We start from the raw sequence: 22,030 nt of genomic DNA, 5'->3' as shown, positions 1-22,030 counted from the left end.
TAAGGTTCACAGGGAAACCCCATGCAAACATGAAGCAGAATTTTCGCGCTGTATGATGCCGAATAGGAGAGGAGGAGCCGTGACCAGCTGCCATGTGGCCCATTTCAGCCAGAAAAAAACATAATGGTTGAGCCCTTACCATTACGGCCAGCCGAATAGGCCAAAGGGAACAGACCAAACCGAATCCATGAACACACCTACTACACACTAAAAGGCAACATCTGAGTTCTTAGCCCTGTTATCCATGTAACTCTAATGCAGGGACACAGTACTTGCAGGGGAAATCAGAAAGTAGTTCAATTCTTTCCACTTGCTCAATTCTTCCTACTTCTCCAATAGATTATTTTAACCCTTATTTCCCCAATTGCTCTCCATGGTGGGCAGGTAAGCAAGAGAAGAGCAGAGGGAATTGGCATTTCCAAGGAAATTAGTAGGTGGGGAAAAGATTTTGCATCCTAACACATTTGCTATTTCTCACTGACTTAAATACTTCTCACCTTCCCACTACACTTCACAAGTTATTTTAACCATATGCTTGCAAATAGAACATTAGAAAGTGTATACAACAATAATGTAATTAAACCACCACTTATATTCATCTTTGTTTTCCAGATATGCTGATTTACTAATTCAATGTCATCTCGTAAAAACTGATCTTATACAGAAGGCATATTTGTTTAATATTATATTTTGAGACCGTTGCAAAGATAATTTATCTTACCTTCATTTATTTTGGATATATCTACACTAGAATTGTTAATCTGCAAGGTGGTTTGGAGAGCAGGTAGTAATTGCCGAAGGAGGTGTGGATCCTGCAGAAGCGGGGTAATTGGTGATTGTGAGACAGGTGAAACAGGGACTGCAGCAGAAGATGAAGTTGGTGCACAAACTGGATTCAATCCAGAAGCAGACGATGTGGAAGGTGTTGTGCATGAGTGGGATACAGACTTCTCCATAGACACAGATTCTGAAATAAATAAATTTTCTGTTACCTTTTAAGTACTATCCATTCACTTCTTTCAGAAACAGCAAATTACATTTTTCATACAAAAAATTGTGCCAATTGTTTTCCTTTCCATGTTTTAAAAAATAACTTGTTTTTATAATTCACATTGCTGCCTGCTTATCAATCCAGAAATGTAGTAAGATATAATATTACCAAGTGCAAAGATAAACAAGTAGTAATAAAAACCAAATATTAGAACTCAACACAAACAAGACCACATATACATGTGCGTAAGTCAGTCACATGTATAATTCAAAGGCATGTTTTTTGGGCAAAACTGCTGCTTTTGCTATGGTCAACTTATATGTCCAAGGTAAAAATTAAGGGTATGTAATAAATATTTTTCTCTCCTTTTAGAAATGTATGTTATTTTAGAGGTTGCAATGGGGGAGGGGAAATTGTTTTTCTGATCTTAAAATGACTACATCTGTAGAATTACAGATAGGGAAAGAAATATTACTTAGGAATAAGAATGCAGCATGAAAAAAGGATAACAGGAAGAGCAAAGAAAGTAACCTCTTTTAGGAGGTTTGGATAAGTAAGCTTCTCTCCTTTGCTTCTGCCACTGCCTTCATGCTGGGTCCGTATTCTAGCAGGTACATTTAAGACAACCCAGATTTTGGGGGGTTGTTTTTTGTATTTTTTTTTTCAATTTATATATATTTTGTAGTAAAATTGTTTATTTGTAAAAAATAAACAATAACTCCTGGAAATAAAAACAATATAGTAACAAAAGCTAACTATGTTTATAAAGAATGCATACATTTCAGCATTATCATTTTTTTAAAAAAAAAAAACCCCTCTTATTTGAAGTCCAAATTCAGAACACAAGCTTGCCATCCTCATAAAAGATTTAGTCAGGACCAGAAGGAAATGAGTATTAGTTACATTTTGTATTGTTCTATTATTTTTAGAAATGTTACATGTGAATAGAAAAGGTCAGCTGTCCATTTTTGTTAGCAGTGTCTTAATGTTTCACAATAAATTCTGTTTATCAAGGAAACAGGGCAACTTTGTTTAATTCTTCATTCAGTACTTGAAAGATCTACAAAGTCTGAAAGTGAGCTTTATGTTATTCAGAAAACACCAAAACCTTGAGAAGTTCTGAGGCTATTTGGGGACTATGGGATGGAAGGGAGCAAACGGAATTCTATATTCCAATAGTATCTACGGTGATACCTTGACTTACAAGTTTAATATGCTCCGCAACTGAGCTCTTAACTCAAAACACTCTCATATCAAAGCAGATTTCCCCATTGAAATGCTGGTCCCTGAGCCCCCACTCCCATTTTTGTTACGTATTTTAAATAAGAAAATGTACCTTATAAATAACAAATAATGTATAAATGAACATTCACATGGAACAACAAAAAAGGAAGATCAACTTTAAAATGGTAGAAGCACAAAATTGTGGCAAGGAAACATTTTTGAGGCAACAAAATGTGTGTTGGCCAGTGTAACAACAAGGCAAAACCTGCACATTCACATGGAACAATAAAAAGGAAGATCAACTTTAAAGTGGCAGAAGCACAAAGTTGTGGCAAAGAAGCACAAATCACAAAGTGAAGAAGCAGAAGCACCATTTTCTTCATACAGCACTCATTCCAGCCTGCCTCCATTTTTTGCTCACTTCTCTTCTTGAAGACAAACAAACTAGGAATAAAAACTACAAAAAAACTACAAAAAATTCTCAAAGCGGAGAAGTTTTAAATAAATAAATAAATAAATGCAGACGGAAATCTCCCAAAGCAGACAAGAGTACGAGCCATGAAGACTGCTCCTTTGAAGCCCTAAAGCCCTGTACTCTGGCTCTAAACTCAAAATACTGCTTTTATGTCAAAACAAACCCAGGCCAAAAGATGGCTCTTAAATCAAAATACTCTTAAGTTAGGGTGCTCTTAAGTCAAAGTTCCACTGTATTCCGATTTCAACGTATTCATGTACATATCTGTCTTACACATAATTCTGAAAGGGAGTACAATTTTGTCTAACCCAATGTTCCCTCCATACGTACTGGCTATTAAATGTGCTGGAGAAAGCAGTTTTACACATTTTAATTCATTCCTCTCACATTTGCATGGTATTTTTCTAATTTCAGACTTTTAAAAAAGGCTCCCTCTTACTTTTCCAAGTTTTTTGCACTTCTATGCAAAACCAAGAAGGCACAATAGATTATTAAAACACGAGTCATTAGTGACATTTCTGTCACTAATCACAACTTCAGGTATCACTGGATTGAAGGATTAAAAAGTGAAGAGTAAAAATTAAATGAAAACGATACAGTTATTTAATGTAATGCTATTCATTCAAAGAAATAGAACCACGAGAGGGGATAATATGGAGGATACATGAAATTAAGAATTTTATCACGAGCATGAATCTTCATACAGTTAATTTTAGAGTAGCCACTGCCACATGCTTTTATTTTTAGGGGTGCATATTTGACCTTTTGTATGTGCCTACAGAGTAAATTGTATCAAAATAAAAATAAGTAGCAGATGAAAACCAACAAGTCAGACACTTTAAAGCAGACATCCAATTAACAAGGACACCAAATTTCCAAGGCAATGAAAAACCTGGCAGCTATGGACAGATTTCACCTAGCATCTAGAGTAGTAATGAAATCGTATGGGTAATGTGGCCATTCCAGAATTTGGCCAACACTATGCAGTCACCCTCTCATATATAGTCATCTAATTTTGAAGCACGGTTTCACCATGTGTTGAAATATGGAATGGGGAATGTTCTAGAAATGTATGAAGATTATGTAAACAAATATATATTTTGTTTAGAGGCACATTTACTGCTAGTACACTTCACTTGCTAATTCCAAATACTGGCAGTGGGAAGAAAAGGGTGTTAACAAAAACAAAAACAAAAAAAGGGGGGGGGGACTTTCATTCTATCCCTGTTCAGATAACACAATAAGCCAGAGAAGCATGTGAATTCTGTGTTGTCATACATAATCATTCCTGCCTGAGCAGCAGTAACTACACACAGTGTCTGGTTTGCTTATTGTGTCAGCTGATCTTTGGACTGTTTATTTTGCAAACAATCCAAAGCAAACTCTAGGGTTTTGTTGGTTTTGTTTTGTTTTTGTTTTTTTGCTTACTCCTTTAACTTAGAATGGAATAAACCAAGGATTAAAAAGCACATGTTAAGAGAACACAATCAACAGGTCATGAAGGAAAAGCTGTGTGGTTTATTTATCTGCAAGCAGAAGTTCTTGATGACTGCATACCAGCCAAATATCTTATAGCCCCTTGGCCTATTGTACCGTTTCCTGTTCATGATTTCAAACACGTCCATCAATATTTTCCTACCAACACCTTTTTCTAAAATTAAAGCGCACACAGCCTATTACCATTTTAACATGTAATAAAATCCAGTGTTAGACAAACAGAACTCAACCTCCACAACTAGACTTCCTGATTTCTCAATCCTCCAGTTTCAATACCCGCTAACACTCATGAGGGTATAAGGGCTCTCTGTAACAGTATCTGACTGAGCAGAAAGAACAAGAAAGCATAAACTTAGTGAAATCAGGATAATCTGGTTGCACTGCCATCCACAATTTAGTTTGAATAACATCTCAGCAAGGAGACAGTAATAAATAATAAGAACAACAAAAGGCAGCAGACAAGCACATTTTGAATTTGTGCTAAACTCATATTCCAATTAAAAATTATGCATTCCAACTAGCGAAACTTGAAAAATAACTAATGTAATCAGTAGTAGTTGACAAACCTTTTCTCTCTGTTTTCTGTGAAGGGATGGAAGAGGTGGGTGTAGGCAGTTTTGATAAGGAAGATGCTCCATTTGCATCGAACGATTTCTTTGGCTGGTGGTCAGACTGTAGAGGAAATGGGCTAGGAGGAACAGAACTTGGGGTTGCAGATGGATGTACCACTGTTTTGATGGGATGCTGTACTGGGGTAGAACTACTGTGAGTCTCTGTTCTTGGCAGTCTGTAGTCTCTGTCATTGTGTCTGCTTGTCTGAGACAAAATATTCTGTGGGAGCATATTAGCGGCATCACTGGAATGCTTCTCTTCCACTTTTGTTTATCATTCACAATGTTGCAACGAGAAACAGAAAAGGCCAAGTTAGAGCTCAAACACTGACCAACTGTGAATACCATTTCAATACAACCTTTTCTATCTAGTTCCAGCTAAGAAAAAAATCACAAGCATTTGAATTTTTAAAAATGTTGCAATGTTCCATCAAAATGAACCTGCCATCGCTGCTTCCTTAAAAACATGTAGTATCCTCATAATAATCAAGTCAAGGAGTTACGTCCTGGCTTCCATAATTTTAACCTATCATCCAGTAAAGAACTAGTAGCAGACCACAATAGAATTTGTGCTCGTATACTGCCACTGCTATGACTACAACAAAATGTCACACCATTTTTAGTGGGCTTTCATGAGGCTAATAGTATGCTAGTAATTCATTTGAAATGTAGTTAAGAAAAATCTTAAATGGGTACTGCAGAAGAGGTAAAATAAAAGACCAGAAGCAATCCACGGTTTCAAAGCAAATAGACGAAATGCTAGATAACTGAAAAGTAGTATTTTATCAGACACGTGTTTACACTGAAAAAGAATTTTATAATGTTGTGTGCAGTTTCTTTAGCAAACCTAGAAAAATAACAACTGCATGGGTAAAATCTCTAGCTTTAACAGTATTTGAAAGCAAAAAGCAAGAAGAGCAAAAGAAGATGCTAAATAACATGCAATTTAAAAGACCTCACAAGAATCATTCAATGTATATGCAATAATTAGACCAAAGTATATCAAATCAGGTGTGACCTATTTACAATGCTTATATAAAATGAAAGTGCCGTGGGATGGGGAAATGAAAATGGCGAGGTAACAATCTGATTTATAAAAACATACATACTTCCACTGGAAAACCCACTAGCAGCGGTTGCCGGCATCACCTCTCTTCTGTAATCTCTGTCTTTTGGGAAACTGTTGACAGACATTTTACTCGCTTCTTTTTGTCTCTGCTCTCTAGTGTGGGTGGCAGGGAAGAAGGAGAAAACAGTTAAAATCATACCAAATGTAACTCATTACATTACACCTATGATAATAAATAATTACCTTTCAAGCCATTCTTTTGGTTTTTCCCACTGTGAAACCTCTGTTCTGCAATTATAGTAATACTTTTTGCCAGAAGAACTAATGTGCTCAGACCAGTCATCTGCAGAATCATAAGACTTGAAGGGGAAAAAAATAACAGTGATATAACCGACTCAACAGATCAGACAAATAACATATTCTTAATTTTGAGCATCACAGTACATTTCACTGAAAATTCAATCTTCAAACCGATTTAATAGAGCAAAATCCATATTCTGTGTTCACACTTGCATAATGACTTAAGAATAAACATCAAAATTACAACTTATTTTATGTAAGCAATATACATAAATCCCTCGCATAATGTTTAGAGCCCAATAGTGATCTTAACAGAATGTGTTCTCCACAACACATCATGGATGACCCTGCACTCTACAGAGATCTACTAAATGATAACTTTATTTATATTTATTCATTTTCTGCCTCTCCCTGTGGATCAGGACAGAGAGTAACTAACACAACACATATAAAGCTATACAGATGGTTTATATAAAATCATCTAAAATCAATACCTATCAGACCTTCAATAAATATTTTAAAACCATAACCTAAAATAATCTGGACAGGTCTACCAAACGTGTTTTTATTACTGTTTCAAATGCTATCAGATGGCTGTATTAACAGTATTTTACATTCTGAAATGTGTAAACACTATATATAATATATATTAAAGTTAAAAGAATTGGTAAATTCTTAATACTTACTGCATCAGATGTTTTGCCTGGATTATTGCTAGGATTAGAAGAGTGTGAATTTGAGCTATGAAGAGCACTGTGGTTATGAGAATTTTCTTGTGGAGAGTAACTGGTTCCTGGAGGGGGAGGAGAAAGCCATGAATTAATTTTCATAATCTTCTGCTTAGGTCATGAACAAAAACAACTATGAGTATCTTTCAAGCAAAGCAAGATTATCTTGGAAAGTTGATACTTATTAAAAAGGTGACAAGCTACTTATATAGGACATGGGCTTCTACAAGAGATCAAAGAAAGTAGTTGTTATGACATATATCTGGACCTTTTACCTTTTACAGCTACTTGTGTGTGTGTGTGTGTGTGTTTGAAATGGGTTATTACTGTTTTCACATTTATTTCACAAGTTTATTTTTGGTCTCTACATCTACTTACAGACTACTTAAAACTTTGTTTTGCAGAAGATGATTGCTTGTGTACCAAATTCCAGCTTTTGAAATGAATTAAAAAGATCTTAAGTATTTTGAATATATATGGTTTTCTCATTTTGAGAGGCATGTATACAAATTTCAACATAATGTGCATATTGATATGCATGCCCCTTAAGAAACAACTTCCTGAATTTTCTAATAATTAAAATAGTTAAACTGTTGTAGTGTTGTAGATTTAGCTTTGCTGCTTTAGAGTATACTTTGTAAGTCTTCCTCTGTTAACAAAGGTAAATACAAGCCATATTTTTTATATTTTTATAGTAAGCAAAGTTTTCTGTTTTACACATTAGTGGTTACATATGCATATAGCCTCTTTTGCATTCCACTTAAGTAACTTCACCCATTCTTATCTAAATTATTAGTGACTTGCATGTCAGCCTGAAAGAGAATTTTGTTGAGTCTGGTTTTACTTATTTTCATCTATCTATCTGTCTGTCTGTCTTTATATGACATGCAAGTAGAGACCAAAAATAAACTTGTGAAATAAATGTGAAAACGGGGGAAAACCATTTCAAATCAGGTACACATCCCTCACTTGCTCCAATCATGAAGTTCCAAGTGAAATTTCAGAATCAGAAACTGTGAGACCTGCCAGCAAAATATCTATTCCTCAATTCACAGAAATGCTCTTGTGCAGAAGCTTGTAAGCCTGGAACAGAAACTTTCTAGTGCTGTTCTGGACTCAGAAGGGGGGAGGGAGAGAGGGGTAAGGATATCACTTTTCTTAACTAACCCAGAGGTTACCCAATATTAAGTTCCAAAATACTGTACGGTTGAAGTGTGTGGCTGAATCTTAGACCTAAGCTTGAAATATCTTTTTTTCTCCAGCTTTCAGAAATACCCCCCCCCCCTTTTTAAATTTTTATATCAATCAGCTCGTCCAATCCTTATGCCGTTCCATATTATTCACTCAAAATTATTAGAATCTTGAGTGGCCATTTTTTTCTTTTCCCTCAGGATTCCACAATGAAAAAACTCTTTTAACACTCGGTGCCTCAAATTCTCTCAAGCAGTACTGTCTAACAGTAGGAAGAAATAAAAAACCTGTGCTGTTGAAAACTCATGCAGTAGGGGAATCAGGAATAGATTTTTGAATATGCTCAAATGCCACTATTAAAAAGGAAAAGGAAGGCTAGAAAGAGCTGAATTCAATGTTTACAAGTTCCAATTGACTAGCAGATGTATGAACAAAGACAACTGCTTAATGGCACACTATATATATTAATACAAGAATTCTTGCCACTCCAAACCTTGGGAAACTGACTTTTCATAAACAGATTTCTTACTTTCACTCACAGATACTAGCTAACAACTGCAAAGATCTGAAAGACCAGTACCATATTATAAATGCCTTTGAAAATTTAGGGCAAGAGACATGATTTGCATCTTTCTGAATTCTATTACATTTTATCCCACTCCAACAATGTGTAGATATGCTTTATTATCCTTGTACTGGACCATAAGAAGTGGGTTTATATCTATGAAAGCTCACGAGAAAATAAAAGCAGTTAGGCTTAAAGGTGGTGCTAGACTTTGTTCACCCCCCTTCCTCCCATCTCTTTTATTTCAAAAACTCAATTATGGGTCCTTTTAAGGATTGGCCATGAATGCGAATAAAAACTGTCATATTTAGTAAAAAACAAAAAAAAAAACAACTAGTTTTGGCATAACCACAAAAATGTCAGTTATTAGTATCAAACAGATGATAATCTCCAGGTGTTTTGCAAATATAAGAGGAAGTCTGCCTTCAATGTTTCTATATGCAATGCCAGTGCAGAAATTGTTAGTAAATGTGGCACTGATAATTAAAGATAGACGTTAAGCAAAAAATAAGAGTAAGAATTAAGAACATAAACATAGTAATATAGAAATAAATTATGTTTTCTAAAGAAGTATTCGACTGTCACCAAAACATTTTGGATATGCTCTAATAGTACAGGTTACACAAATGTTTTATGTCAGAAGGCATGACGCCAGCAGGTGACTTCTGAATGATCAAACTCTCTGTGCAAACAATCAACATGCACTGCATGGTACAAGTTAGTATAATCATTTTGGCTAAATCCTGGGTCAATCAGACCAATCTGTACCAACTCCAGACAGTATTAGATTGGTTCGATTCCATTCTGAAGCAGAAGGGCAATCCAGACTAATTTCAAAATTAGGGTACCAAAAGAAGCAAGCAAATACCAGACCACTTTCCACTTATCAGCTCTAGTTTTTGAGATACAGGACATGTGCATATACCAGTCTGCAACTGCCTACCCATAGAAAACCATGAAAACCTTATCTAAGAAACTAGAGTTGGTGCAGTTTACCCAATGCAATTTTCTGAATGAGCACCCCAAATATCCCCAGGAACAGGACCAAAAACCAAGATTTATTTATTTATTTGCTGCATTTCTATGCCACCTTTTCAGCCCGAAGGCAATTCACTGGCATGATTCGATGCCACAATGAACATAAAATGCCACAATGAACATAAAAATACCAAGATATTTTGTTGAGCTGTGTAAGAGAGAATACACATAGATGTCACAATTTAAGGAAAACAGCTTTATGGAGCTGTCCAATTTTTACTACAGCATACATTTCGGAAGTTTTAAAGCAGCCCATAACCTTATATATAAAACATTTCCTCATTAATACATTAAAGTTCAATCAAGCTCCTTTCTGGTCTTGACTTTGCCTTAATCTATAAAACTGTATCTGAAATTCTTGTTCAACACCCAAACATAATACTTTTGCCCCTATCGCAGAATATTTGTTTATTCTAAGAATATCTAGCATACATTTTAAAACCATGTGTGAAGAACAAAGCAGGACATCTGCATTCCAAAATTTTGCTGTTTTAAAAGATATACCAGTTCCAACTGTACATAACATGATTGTTTAGAACTAAATATGGAAAAATGGGGAAAGTTGTGCCTTTCCAATATCATCATTTATTCAACTGTGGAAAGAACACCTCAGCTCTTTCTTTTACAAAGAAATGTAAAAGCTAATGAGATTTGACCAACTTCACCAGTATTACAGATGCTTCTCACATTTACATGGTTCTAAACAACACTAAAATGAACTCACTTAGCAAGGCATGCAATACATTTTCTAAGATATAAATCTGCAAAACTCATATAAGCTGGCACAATTCTACTAAAATAGTTGTATGAATGCATACACCAAAGCCTCACCTCATCTCAAATACCATGTTAATACTTGTAATTTCTTTTTTTAAACCCTCTTTTTAACTTATTACTGCAGTTTCATATATGTTGTTTTATTTTATTATTCCATTCTTTTGAATTTTGTAACTTGTTTTAATGCTCATTTGAAGCCACTATGAGAACATTGATATAGGGCAGGGACTAAATCATTGTTGAAATTTTGTCACTGAAATTTTGTCTTGAAGCATGGTATATATTTAAATAGAAGAAAAATACTACAACTCATACAACAGCAATTTTATAGCATGCCTTGCTAAGTGAGTTCACTTTAGTGAGCAATATGAGCATTAAAACAAGAAAAAAAGAAAAGATAGTGCTGCATCATAATAATTCATAATCATTTAACTAGAAATATACAACTGTTTTAAAAAGAATTACTGCATATTTGGAAATAGAAGTTTATTTGGAAGGAAGGCATACACTAATTACTCTAAACTGTTTTCAGATTAATTTTCAATTGATGAAAATGGCAGTCCTCATTTTTCTGATTTTTGCAGTTGCCTAAATTGCCAATTCACTGACCTTCCTTATTGTTATCACTTAAGAGACAAAAGAGAAAAAATGTAGAGAGAAAGCACTTTATATACACTACATGCAGAATAGGACTAATCAATTAATCATATATTTTCATAGATTGTACAATATTTACAAAATAAAATTATATTGGATATCTATTACTCATAAGCCTATGTAATACTATTTTTGTTCCTGTGATATAAATGTCATTTCCTAATTGGTTCTATCACAAAAACATGGAAAAAGTTTATTAAACCACACAAACTTTGTTTTTACAGGACATCCTGTAGCACATTTTGCTTTACTTTTTCAATGAATTTCTCACAGACTCTCAACCAATTCAACATAGTTTGTGGCAGCCACAAGAACAAAGTTTTTGGAGTATAACAACAACTACTTTCTCCAGAGAAGGGGAGCACAGTGGTGAATGTAAATAAAAGAGAAGGAAATGTATAGTATATGTCTATATAACTGTATTTTCTCTTCTCAAATAAAAATCTAATTTAAAAAAAAGTTTAAAAAAACAACTACTACTACTTTCAAAGTAAGTACCGCACAATTAAACAGGAATAGCACTCTCAAACCAGGAACAGAATTTCTTTCAATTTTTGTTGCAGTTTTATCATCTCTTTAATCAAGACTTTTTTTTTCAGCACCAATGGTTCTCAACCTTTATAATGTCACAACCCTTTAATATAGTGACCCCCAACCATAAAATTATTTCCGTTGCTACTTCTTAAGTGTAATTTTGCTACTGCTATGAATTGTAATATAAATATCTGATACGCAGGATGTATTTTCATAGTTACAAATTGAACATAATTAAAAAATAGCGATTAATAACAAAATCAATATGTAATTATATACTGTGTAATTTTTTTCCTTCTAATTACAAATAAACGAAATTTTGTCTTGAAGTATGGTGTACCATAAGTAACAGTCTTAACATAACAACAGTAAATTACATTTTGCTACAGTATGCGTAAAAAGTCAACATAAATGCAAAGGTTGAGATTGCTTTTTTCTCACCAGGTCAAAAATTCTCGAGGCTGTCTTTGCAAGAACACAACAAAGGTCATCTTCCACAAGAAGTCTACTTCTGTATTTAGACTTAATAACTCAGAGCCTTTTGGTCCCATTTATCTGTTTGTTTTAGCAAAGGAGGCCACCGAATCCACCTTTAAATGACTGTCAATCTTGCATTAAAAGAAAGGGATGCAAGGCATGGCTTTCGCAGCCCTCAGGATGGACCATTCCTTAGGACTGTCCACATTTGTGTGACAATGTTGTTCTTTAGACTACAGGCCGTCCTTGAGTTACAAACTACTCCTACTTCAGAATGGGGCTGAGACAACAGGGAGGGAGAGGAATCAGAAGGCAATTTCACTCCTAAAAGGGTTATCAAGGAGAGAAATGTCACCACTGAAGCTTTATCTCTAATGCTTGTTTCCATTTTTTTCCAAAATCCAATTCTCACAGGGAAGGAAAGTGAGGTGACATCTTCTGAACAGGAGCACAAACAGTAAAACAAACACTATAGGGATGTTAACCCTTTCCTATGCTATTCAAAGCATGTGTGTGTGTGTCTGGAGTTACACTTAAGAAATGTTTTCTATTGTGGCTTACATATGAATTCAAGTTAAGAACAAACATAAAGAACCTATCTTGTTCGTAACTTGGAGACTGCCTGTATATGCTTAAGAGGAGGGATGGATCTGCAAAGACTTGAATGTTTCTTCTTTAGAAGGAGGCTTCTCTGACTTGAAACCAAACCTGGCTTTTGGAAATCTTAGGCCAAAATCATCAGGGTTGAAAGGGAGAGCGGCATGAGGGAGCAAGAAAGAAGGAAGGAAGGTGAGAGGATCACAAAGAGAGAGGAAGAAAGAAGGAAAGGTAAGAAAGAAAGGTAAAGTAGGAGAGAGGAGGAATAAAGAGGAGACACAATACAGAGAAAGGGAGGGAGAGGAAGAAAAGGAGGAAGGAAATAAGAAAGGGAAGGGAGAAAGGGACACAAGAGAGAAAGGAAGAAAGATAAAAAGCAAGAGAGAAGGAGAGGGGAGGGAGAAGAAGGAAAGAGATGGAAAAGGAGAAGGGAGGGAGAGAGAAAGAAAGAAAAAAGGGGCACAAGAGAGAAAAAGGAGGAGGGGAAGGAGAAAGAGAAAATGAGAGATGAATAGAAAAAAGGGGAAAGAGAGGAGAGGGGGAAAGGGAGGGTGACAGAAAGAGAAAGGGGGATGGATAGAAAGAAAGGGAACTGAAAAAGGGAGGCAGGAGGAAAGAGAATTGTCTATAGAAAAGGGAGGGATAGAAAGAAGAGACAAGAAGAGGAGAAGGGGCAGAAAGAAGGGAAGAGAAAAGAGGTGGGAGAAAGATGGAAAGAAAGGAAAGGGGTGTAAAAGAGAAGGAGAAAGGAAGGGAAAGAGGGCGGCAAGAAAAAGAGAAAGAGAGAGATAAGGAAGGGACAGAAAGGACGGAAGAGAAAGAAGGAGGGGGGGGGGAGAGAAAATAAATGGATATAAACCAAAGGGGAGGAAGGAGAAAGGGAGAAAAAGGGGAGAAAGAGAGAAGGGAGAAAAGAGGGGGGAGGATGAAAGAAAGAAAAAGAAAAGAGAACAAGAGAGAAGGGAGAAAGGCAGAGAAAGGGCGATAAAGAATAAGAGAGGGGAAAGGGGAGAGAAGGGGGAGAAAGACAGAGCGAGTGAGGGTCCACCTCCTCCTGCCTCACGCGTGCCTGTGCCTCCAAGCACCTTCCCATGACTCCTCTCTGCCCTATGCCACGCCATGGAAGGAAGAAGAGAAAGAGCCCCTTTGCAGAAGGCAGCCATTCCGGGGAGGCAAAGGCCAAAGGATGCAGCGATGCAACCCATCAGTGATTTGACCCCCTTAGGGATCGTGAACCCCAGGTTGAGAACTGCTTTTTTAGCCCCTTCTTGCCATGAACTTTGCCCACCTCCCACCCATATATACACTGAACATTAGTTCTGAAACTGATGCCTCCATTTCAGAAGGCCTTCCAGGCTTCTGTTATTTGAATACATGGCCATCCACATGCATACACTGAACATTGAAAAAATATAGCAACATCATAATTGCTGGCCCTGGTTTACCGCCCACTACCTTTCCTGCCTCTAACTCTCCTCCATTCCAGCACAATCCTGATTCACAGTGCAGGAAACATGCTGCAAAAAAAAAAAAAAAAAAAAAAAAAAAAAATACACCCCCCCCCAAACCAAATATTTACACTTTTTTTAAAAAAAGCTCATTAAATCAAGAAAGATAGTGCTGCTTTCATTTTGAAAATGGAGAAATGCTGTGCTTTACAATAGTACCATTTACAATAGTACCACTAAGACCTAATCACTTTGCAGATGTAGCTGCAACTTAAGAGTTGCTGTTGTCTACCGCAGAATGCTATTGCTACTCTCTGCACCTCAAGATTTATTTATTTATCGTGTCAGTATCAACCAGTTGTATCACATTTTAACAATTTTTTAACAAACAGACAAAACAGAGTTTGCAGGCTTGGTAGTTGATTAAATGTCCTTTGACCAGTAGCTGGCCACTTGGAGTGCCTCTGGTGTTGCTGCAAGGAGGTCCTCCATTGTGCATGTACCTCAAGATAAAATATATGAACAAAAATATAGTCCGACATAAGTGATAGCACATTGCCAGGTTTCTGTGGCTACAACACACCATTATATTGCTCCTGTAGCAAAGGTAATAGTACATAACTATTTTTCCCCAAAATATCAGAATCCCAAAGCTAAATCTACTTTTCTCGCGTAAGTGTGATGCGCTGATCAATTGCTCCTAAAAGCTGACATTCAAACAGGGAGGAGCCACAGAATGAGATCTTCAAGTTATACTACATCATAACAGGAAGACTAACTCTCACAACATTCATACCAACACAGTAATGTGAATAGCAAGCTTATCCTATACTTCCTTCTCTTGAATCAAAATGAAGACACGTATATGAATGTACAGGAATGTACAAATTGAAGAACAAGAGTCTGGGAAGAAATTAGAGCCAAGAAGAGAAAAGAACAACTAAGAAACACCATTGAAATATGTAAGCAAATTATATATTTCAACTACAAAATGTGCAGAATGCATACAAATAAAGTGGTTTGCCTTTCCCGAACCTAAGCTCTGATCTCTCCAAGGAGGGCGTTTTTTTCTGGGAAGATTTTGCTCCAATATCATGTGAGTCACAAGGGATGTGGGGAGTGACAACTGCCCTCATTCCCTCACATTTATTCGCCTCTGTATTACTCCAATCCTCCATCAGCTTCACTGACCAGTTACCAGCTTCAGTGGTTAACAGATTACTGCATAATGAATTTGAAGCATTGTCTTTGACCTTTTTAAAGATTTAATTGAGATGAGAATGTCTCAAGAGTCACTTTCTCCCCTGTGATCATACCCAAGCCTTTTAATACATTTTGAGCTTCCTTTGAGATAAGACTTCAGAATATCATGAAAAATAATCCTTCAGACATCTAGGATATGCTGGCGTTTAGATAAGCAATGATGTTTATTTTTTTAAATCATGGTATTTCAATTGAAGGCCTTCTAAAATGCAGAAATAAATACAACTTTATATGCTAAATTATTCATATATTTATGTAATTAAAGCAGTGCAGAAAATCCACATTTAATACAAATTATTATTAACTGAAAATACCTCAAAGTTTTCCCCAAGCACTTTTTCTCTCTCTTCAAAATTTTCTAAAACTTTTAACTCAGGTAATGCTTCAGACGCCATTAGAATGTCTCTCTCCCACAATAAGGTTTTTCCAATGTCAGTTAGAAAACTGTTGAGACCGTAAATTTGGCAGATGGGGAAAAAAGCAAGAATGGGCAAATATTATGGCTGCACTGATGAGACTGACCACTCCAAATGACCCAATCCAAACCCTCAGGATGGACAAAACAAAAACAATTCCAAAATGACTACAGTCTTATGGCCTCTCATGCTAATTCTGAAATAACCCTAGCATGCAAGTAAAAATGAATGTGAGTGATTTTGACCACAAAATAACAGCTGGATTCCATTCTCCTGCTGAGAATATCTTGGGAAAACTTATTCTGAACAATACTTGAAAAGAAATAGTTGCAGTCAGGTCAGTTTCTAGCACAGTGGTTCCCAACCTGTGTTCCGTGGATCACCAGTGGTCCCCAAAAACTAAAATATGGTCTGCAACCTCACCATTACTACACCATTGGAGTAAGAGCGACGAGTCTCGCATAACCCTCTTATAGAGCCAAGGAAACAGGGATGTTGGGAGGGGACAAACTGACTAACCATGAAAAGCACAACAAGCCTTCTGACTGCTGCTTCTCCTCCTCCCCTGTCCCTGAGCAGAGCCGTTCCATGTAGAGCCTGGAAACAGGAGCACCTTGTCTTCATTTTAGGCCTGTTCTTGGGGTTATTTGGGGTGCTGATTCAGAACATTGCATTGTCTTTAGCAGAAATTGCATCCAATGTCTACATTAAGAAATATGGTTTTCTGTGGGCGAGCAGATGGCGATTACGGGATGGCGTATGTTCTGTATCAGAAACTAGAACTGATGTCGTTATCCAATGCAATTTTCTGAATCAGCACCCCAAATAACCAAACTGAATCTAAAGTTGACCAAAAACAGTAATCCTAGCCCTTTTGGTACTAATTTTGGAGAGTGGTCCCTGCTCAAGTCGTCACTGAACAAAGAGGTCTCTGGTCAAAAAAAGGTTGGGAACCACTGTTCTAGCACATGTTTCACAAGAACCCTCATCATCATCATATCAGTTTCATTATTTTTAAACTCTCATAATGCAAAGGAAACGAAGTTACTGCAACACAAGTAAACATGCTTGGGACAATCAGGTCACTATCCAAAATCACTTCTACACACCAGCCATGTCATGTCTATCTATAAAAGCCATTTAAAAACACTATCCAGAAAAAGTATTGTGGAAGAAAACATTTCGAAGAGTAAAGACTGCATGCATTTTATTTATTTAATTCAAATGTCATCTTTCTGCAGGTATGGGAGCAAGACAGCTTCCAAAAGATGTAAAATAAAAATATTAACATTTAAGAACAGTTAAAATTACTTCAAAATGTTTTAAAATAATGAATAACATACAAAAGTCCAAACACTCCCAATACCCCCTTCACACACACACACACACACACACATTAAATGCCTGCTTAAACAAAATGCATTTGCTTGCTGGAAAAAAGAAAGCAGAGGGCCAGCAAAGCCTCTCGTGAAAGGACCCTTCAGAGGATGGGAGCCACTGAACAGCCCCCACATGCTTCAAGTCTTATCTTTACTAGGAATAATATTTATATGATGAGGGAAGCATCTCTGGGTGTCATATCCTTTTCCTACCCTATTGAACAGCTAAGACACTGAATTTAACATATGTTCCATTTAACAGACTGCCAAAATAGCAAAATTGACTCAGGTCTACGATCCTCACTGATTTATGAATAAGGGCCACCCCCCCCCCCCCCAGCAGTGCTTACTCCTATGAAAATATGCATGGAATAAAACTCTATAAAGTCGGCATTCCCATGCAAATTGAAATGTAAATATTGTATGACTTCCATATCCATAGAGGATACACTCCTGAACTAAGTGTGGAAACATGAAATCACAGTTAATAGCAAACCCCATTGCAACCTCTGGTGGAAGAATACCCCAAATAACCAAACTGGAGAACATAGAAAATACCAAGAAAGAGCACATTTTAAGGATGTAAGTGACACTGTGGATATTGAACATATGAGGGTCATACTCTACGCTCAATTTAACACAGTGGGAATAGCATCTAAGGAAACAAGCAGGCATAATTTATGTCATTACAAAAAGAAGAAAAGAGAAGGTAAGCAAATATAAATTTCTCCACACAGGCTTGCAGGGTTTTTTAATTATTTTTTTCACATGTTCACAACATGTTCACTAAAGAAATTAAAATCATAACAAAAGAACAATCAATACAAATCTCCCACTAATTTCTAGCCTGCTTTGCCAAACCCACAGGAAACAAAGAGCTCCATGTAGTAGGGCATACTTGTTAAGGGAACGACAGATTTGTCATATATTTGTACTGCAACACAGCCCAGTTAAGGAGCAAACATTACCCACAACACAAAACCCAATGCTTGATGCTTGCTATTTATTGCATTTTCTAATTTCCCTTAAATTTATGTGCAAAAGAAGGCAGGGAAATTTCTTTCCCGAAGATTCTTTCCTCAACATTCTCCCTTTTGATAGTGGCAGACCAAAGCTACGCAACCTCCCAAAAGTATGCAAATACATTTTAGCCCATTTTGGGCATAACAAAGTTAATAGAACCAAGTCAAAATCAAATCTCATTTTGTAATCATAGGTTTACTATTCTACTTGTTAAATCCACATTTTCCCAATCTCAGAGGTTTAAATCTGGGAACAGATGCTTATACTCTGCATAGGAGAATGTCTGAGCCTGTCATTTACTTGTGTGCATTCATGTAGCACTAAACTTGAGCAAGCATGTGCTTTCCAGATTTTTTTGAATTACAACAGTCATAATCCCTAAGCAGCACGGCAATGATCTGGAATTATACTGCCTATTTACTAGACTGTGTATTCCTATTGTGAAGAATTGTTATAATACACAAAAAATAAGTTTGTGCAGATCTAACACAAACTTATTTTTAAATTCTACATACTGCTTCAGAATAAAAGGGCGAGTACAACCTTTTCTGCAAATATGTTCCATGAGCTGGAATTATTTACTGCTCTTTCTGTTTTACTACATTTACTACTCTTTTCTATTTTACTATTGCTAATAAGTATAAGGTTGAAACTCTCTTCACCTGCAGATCTAACATGCATGGGCTGAGAACATAACGTCGTCTGTACTAACAGCTCAATTCTACAATGCATTACATTACCTAAAACTATGTAAATGTTTCCAACTAGCTCTGTATGTGATGATGGGTTTCGCCTCACAAAGCAGTATCATCTTGCCTGTTGGAGATTCAAACTCTAGACAAAAAGGCTACCCATTGCTGATGTCTTAACTAAAGGCTGCTTACCCTTCCCCAATAACTCCCATCTATTTTCCCGATACCCATGTAGACATGTGACTGCATTTGTAATTTTTATCATGTTTTCCCCTTGAAAAATATTCAGTCAATAAACATAATTAAAACAGATTACAAACCAATGAAACAATAAGACCAACAAAATAATTATAATCAATAACTATCAAAACAGATGCTAAAAGCGAGAGTAGGAGCTGAGCAACTCCACAGAGAGTGCATTCTAGTGTGGGAGCAACAAAGAAGTATTGTGTCTATCAAGCAAGAAAGAGGAGAAAAACCTAGAAAGAACTTGTTCAATGAAATCTGCAAAGAAAATGCAGTGACATCTAATGATGCTAAAAAGAAGGTCTTTTATTTGCTAAGAAACTCTTTTTACAAATGTTGGCTTGCAGACAATGTAGAGGTTTTCTTCAGAGTGTTATATAGAAACCACAGCAAGAAAACATATACACATATAATATCCAATTACATAAGGGCATTAACACAGACATTACTTGTTGTCTCTATGTACTCACTTTTAGTCTAAGCTATAGAAGTTTTTTCTGAGCCAGGAACTCAAGACCACTTGTTGGCAAAATTAAAGCACATGAATGAAAGTTGAAGGGTTTTCAAAATCTTCTAAGTAGATAGTAGGAAATCTTCAAGGGCATCTGGGAGAAAGGAATTGCCTGAAAACACTACAGTATCGATAAGGAAATATGCAATTTTCCTTATTTAAACTATATATATATATATATATATATATATATATATATATATATTGAAGATATGTTTCCTACACTGCAGAGTTGTTTTCATGTATATTTCCTTCCCATGTATATTTCCTAATGGGGCCTATTATTATTAAATAATAAAGCACAATCTTTTTAGTTTCTTTTTTCTTCATGCTCCTCAAGACTGTAGTTGATGATTCTCTCAAGAGGATCTTTCCTGGAGCTGGTAAATGTCCAGAAAGTTTCATAATGAGATAGGTGGTCTCTGGGACAGGTAGGTCTCAAGATGTCTGGGACTTTAAAACTGAAAACCAACACTTTTAATTGGTCCCAGAAAGCATTGTGCAGGTTTTTCAATATTAAGGCTTACCAATATGAACTCAATAATTTGCACACGTCAGTTCCCATATGCTCCACTTACTGAATTCCCAGAAACATTTTATTTCTTTTTTAAAAAAATTAATTTTATGCAACTAATTTTAAAATGACACATAATCAAAAGAAACTACATCCACTAAGATCAACAGAAAGCATGTATCATGTTTAAAAGGGTTGACAATGAATTACCATAACAAATATTTTGAGTATCTTATAAGACATTGCACAACATTTTACTTTTTTAAAACACTCAGATATGGTAGGATGGACAATTTATTTTTAAACAATCCTGGCAGAGTACTGAATATTACTTTTCACTAGTAAACAGAATGAAAGGGATTTATGTTGCCCAGAATAATACCCTCTTGTCCAGATCTTCGTCTTACCTTTTTAACACAAGCCAGTCCCTTCCATCAAATCAACCTACCTTATACTTCTCTAATGTGAATCAATGTAGGGTTTTTTTCAGACCCTCCATTTCCTGAAAAGGTCTATACAAGCTGCCTCTAAGAAATGTTTTCAATTGCACATTCTCATTGTTAGTATGCACAGATAAAAGGTTTTCCATAGAACTTTACAGACTAACAAATCACTCAGCAGATGACACCATTCTCCAATATTCATGCACAGTAGGACATTTTAATAACACAGCCAATGTAACCAAGTTCCTATATTGCCACCCAACAACATGCAGGAGTATATAATGATAGATATGAAAATGTAGGGGCAGAAATCAATTTAAATTCTTGTAGCAATGAAGTTTTAGCCCAATAGGTATTTAAAACTGTAGAATGATATGAGCTTTGGTGTTAAACTTGTGGCCCTTCAGGTGTTTTGGACTTCAGCTCCCAGAATTTCTTGACATTGGACAAGCTGGCTAGGGCTTCTGGGAGTTGGAGTCTGAAACATCTGGAGGGCCACAAATATAACTCCACTGATCTAAGGCATAGATATCATATTACTCTATTCAGGAGGGTCAGGCACAGCCTATTAAGCTGAGTTCTGCAAGCACTCCTCTTACTACTACAGTGCTAAATGGCAAGGAGTAATAGTGCTGGATGTCATCAGCATATGAAACAAACTCTCCTGGTGGCTTTATATAGATACGGAACGATGTTTGACAAAATGGTACCTTCTGTGACACTGTATTAAAAATCAATCTAATTCAGTTTCTAGGCATTTTACACAGCAACACAAACATCCCAGGTGACAATTACAATGAATACAATAGCAGCCAATATTGTTTACTTGCCGGGGGGGGGGGGGGGAAGGGGGATCCTTCTTGGACATGGGGGACAAGATTCAAGACAGGTTTTTTAAAGACTTGTTTGAATGACTGCACTGTGAGGGAACCTATGGAGCTAACAGAAAAGGTTCCTACAATAGTAGGATCTGCCAAACCAGCTGACCTTATTGGTAGGAGTAGCATTTAAACTTTAAACAGAGGAGTGTGAGATAAAGGCCCTCATCTCACTGATGAGGTCCCTCAGATCAATTTTCCAGCCTCCGTGGCAAATTGGCAGGGCAGCAGGACACTTGAGGAAGCATTGCCACATGACTTCCCCCATGTGGGCCCCATAATTCCTTATGGAGCATGGGAGGCCACCCGTGTGTTCTGGGCCAAGCGTCCCAGAACGATTCTGCACCAGTTCATCAACGGAGCCCGCCGGAATTCAACCTGCGTTGTGTGATGGGCGGCATGGGGATCCATTGTTCAGCTGTGTTGAAAGTGTCCTAGGACACTTGCAGCCTATTGTATGATGAGGTTACAAGTCAACACTAGCAC

General features: G+C 36.5%; 1 protein-coding gene across 5 annotated transcripts in view; it reads right to left on the bottom strand.

Annotated features, from left to right (window-relative positions):
- WAC (WW domain containing adaptor with coiled-coil) overlaps window positions 1–22,030 on the bottom strand; it is a 59,605-nt gene that overhangs the window by 25,431 nt on the left and 12,144 nt on the right. For all 5 annotated transcript variants that reach the window (XM_060782473.2, XM_060782472.2, XM_060782471.2 and 2 more), the window contains 5 exons: window positions 6,854–6,960; window positions 6,111–6,226; window positions 5,908–6,020; window positions 4,754–5,062; window positions 722–967 (listed from right to left, as the gene is read on the bottom strand). In XM_060782473.2, coding sequence (XP_060638456.1) covers window positions 722–967; window positions 4,754–5,062; window positions 5,908–6,020; window positions 6,111–6,226; window positions 6,854–6,960 — 891 coding nt within the window. The remainder of the gene's footprint in view (window positions 1–721; window positions 968–4,753; window positions 5,063–5,907; window positions 6,021–6,110; window positions 6,227–6,853; window positions 6,961–22,030) is intronic.

The sequence above is a fragment of the Anolis sagrei genome, chromosome 6, assembly GCF_037176765.1.
Source record: "Anolis sagrei isolate rAnoSag1 chromosome 6, rAnoSag1.mat, whole genome shotgun sequence".
NCBI classification, from domain to species: Eukaryota; Metazoa; Chordata; class Lepidosauria; order Squamata; family Dactyloidae; genus Anolis; species Anolis sagrei.
Note: the sequence above shows the minus strand (reverse complement) of the source record. Positions and strands in the feature narration are given on the sequence as shown.